General features: G+C 34.5%; 1 protein-coding gene across 1 annotated transcript in view; it reads left to right on the top strand.

Moving 5' to 3' along the window:
• Nucleotides 1-2,346: 2,346 nt before the first annotated feature.
• The window catches only part of LOC141342462 (catenin delta-2), a 72,023-nt gene continuing 71,151 nt past the window's right edge, over nt 2,347-3,218 (top strand). Inside the window, exons 1-2 of the mRNA XM_073846909.1 lie at nt 2,347-2,464; nt 2,964-3,209. Coding sequence (XP_073703010.1) covers nt 2,347-2,464; nt 2,964-3,209 — 364 coding nt within the window. The remainder of the gene's footprint in view (nt 2,465-2,963; nt 3,210-3,218) is intronic.

Below are 3,218 nucleotides of genomic sequence, written 5' to 3'. Positions count from 1 at the left end.
TAGTAATATGCATTGCTAAGAATTTCATTTGGACAATTTTAAAGGCGATTTTCTCAATATTTTGATATTTTTCCACCCTCAGATTCCAGATTTTCAAATAGTTGAATCTCAACCAGATATGGTCCTTTCCTAACGAACCATACAATTAAAATTTCGAAATATTGACCCTTATGACTGGTTTTGTGGTCCAGGGCCACATATATTTAAAAACATGAGTTAAAAGCTTCAATAGAAATGAAATGATATAGGAAGGTAGACTAGTCATACTTCATTTACTTTTCAAAAACATTACCTACTTCACTTAATTAAAGTATATCTTTTCTGTAATATTTCTCTGTTCAGAAATAACCCAAGTGCTAAAGAGTGCTTCTTTTTCCACAAGGTAGATATTAAAGAGATCTCATTTGTGATTTTCATTTCCATATGAAGCAGGATGCAGATACTGCAGAGAAACATGAGCAGCCGCCTATTGAATGAGAGGGAACTGTGATTAAGTGGAGTCAATTGTATTAGGCAAAGTGCTCAACGCTTCGCTCATCATAATGGGAAGTGATGAACTTACTGCTCCGATGAGCTGAACTACATTGCTTCAGTGCTTGATTTAAATACAGAACCCTCTTCATCTCTTAAAAAAATAAAAAATCAGCACCTCCTGGTGCTTTTTTTTATCAGAAGTGTCTTATTCATTCCATGACTTTGCAGGATTTTTTCATTTGCCTCTGTGAGCCAATCACTTTCAGGAGTTGTTCTAAAATCTCATAGTGATTTTTCATTTAGTTTGCCCAGCATGAGATGACGGCTGTGGAAAATTGGCATTAGATTTCTGAAATATGAAATACATCTGTTTTTATGCACTTACGGATGTCTCATTACAGATTTAACCCAGTTATTACACTTGGTTTTTAGTACATTATTATTCAAAAGTTTGGGCTCAGTAATTTTAAGAATCTTGAAAAAAATGATGGTTTTTACAAAAGCAGTACAACTGTTCTTAACATCGATACAAATAAATTATTCTTGTGCAAATCCGCATATTATAATGATTTCTGAAGAATCGTGTCACACTGAAGACTCGAGCTGTGATGCTGAAAATCTAGCTTTCACATCGTAGGAATATTTTTATTATTTATTACTGTAATAATATTGCTGTTTTACTGTGTTTTTAATTAAGTAAATACAACATTGGTGAGCATAAGAGACTTCTTTTAAAAATATTTAAAAATCCAAACTTTTATCAAATCAGTTCACCATTTAAACCAACATTGCAACAAAATAGATAAAAAATATTGTTGCAATAGGTAAATAAAAAGTCTAGTTTAAATGAAAATAATTTCACTAAATGGACAGATGCATTTTTATGTGCACCAATATTACATTTTAACACCAAACAACAATATTTACCTGCAGTAGAAATATATATTTTTATTAAATACAGAATTTTAATATATTAAAATGCCATTCAGGGACATTGAAAATACTGAGTGATGACGTAAATTAATTGTTGAATCAGAATTATCAAACAGATTTGAGTTTAAGTTTGAACTACTTGATGAAAATGAGCAAGTTTGTGATCTTGTTTAATTGTACAGTCAAACCAAAATTTATTCAGACACCTTCAACATTTCTTACATGATCACAGTTTATTCACTATAGTTTAGAAAATGGTAATAAACTATGACATGAACTTAAGAGTTAAACTGTGTCAGAACAAATTCATCTTGATAATGTCTTGTATCAAAAAACATTGATAGAGAAATGTATGTAACAAAACATGGTCAGGTCAAAGTGTCAAATCAAAATTTTGGTGCCAAATTTGTAACAATTTTACTGGTACACTCTTAAAAATAAAGGTGCTTCATGATGCCATAGAAGAATCTTTTTTGTCTAAGTGGTTCAATAAAGAACCTCTAACATCTGAAGAACCTTTCTGTTTCACAAAAGGTTCTTCCTGGTGAAAGAAGGTTCTTCAGATTATAAAAATGTAAGAAAGAGATGGTTCTTTAAAGAACCTTTGACTGAATGGTTCTTTGTGGAACCAAAATGGTTCTTCTATGGCATCGCTGTGAAGAACCTCTTAAAGAACCTTTATTTTTAAGAGTGTAGTTCACTGTATGAAGAATTTTGGGGTATATGTCACAGTTTACTTTATTTTGCTATAAATGTATGGTGTCTGAATAATTTTTGGTTGGCTGTATGTATCATCTGCAAAATATTTAAACCATAGATATCTAAAATACACCCAGACTTAATGTCGAGCCATTTTTCTGGACTTTATCAGTTTGTCAGACTTAAGGAGCAGATAAATCTGTGACTTAGTAGGCTGTCAGCACCACTTCCTGCTTAGAGATGAGGTTCCTGGCAGGTTCTCCGCTTGAGGGACACCAGGGGAACTCCAGGAAGTGTAAACACTTGTATGCCATGGCTATTTTTCAGCACCATCAGTTTCATTTACAGAGGTTTGAAGGTAAAACTTGCCCTTGGGTTCCAGATGTTGTTTTAACCTCTAAAGAGGTGCTTACTGAAGTCAGAATTAAATCTCTGAGTATGGAAGGAAGGTGATTAACCATTTAAAGTCAACCATATTTGCTTTTTAGTACACATGATCTTACTTTGCATAATTCCTCAGTGCACGTAATTACAGTTGTCTTCAATTAATCAAAATGCAATAACTTCCTCGCCTCTAAAGCACATAGATCACACAGACAGAGAAATTAAATGTTAGCCCACAGGCAGATAGCTTCAGGCATTGTTGATATTTCAACATTTCAAAAGCCTTGCCAGTATACCAAAGTGAATGCCAATTCATATACTCACCTTATTTATTTGCACAATAAATACTTAACACATTCTGTGTGTGGCATTTAGTTCTTAACAAGATGATCAAACTTTATTGCAAACCGGTATGTGATATTTATTGTAATTATTGTATTGTAATTTCTTGCTCTTCCTCTCTCTGTTTTCAGGTATCCCGCGGTACCTCAGTCAGCCTGAAGCTGCTTCAGTGCGGATGGGTGACAGTTACGTGCTGAACTGTGAGGTGAATCCAGACCTGGTGTCTTTCATCCGCTGGGAACTAAACAAAGAGCCAGTTGAGCTGGACCAGAGAGTCTTCACGCTGCCCAGTGGTGCTCTCGTCATCAGTAACGCAACAGAGGCAGATGCAGGACTGTACCGCTGCGTGATCGAGAACGCTGGGCCCACAAAGACCAGTGAAGAAG

The sequence above is a fragment of the Garra rufa genome, chromosome 9, assembly GCF_049309525.1.
Source record: "Garra rufa chromosome 9, GarRuf1.0, whole genome shotgun sequence".
Taxonomy (NCBI): domain Eukaryota; kingdom Metazoa; phylum Chordata; class Actinopteri; order Cypriniformes; family Cyprinidae; genus Garra; species Garra rufa.
Note: the sequence above shows the minus strand (reverse complement) of the source record. Positions and strands in the feature narration are given on the sequence as shown.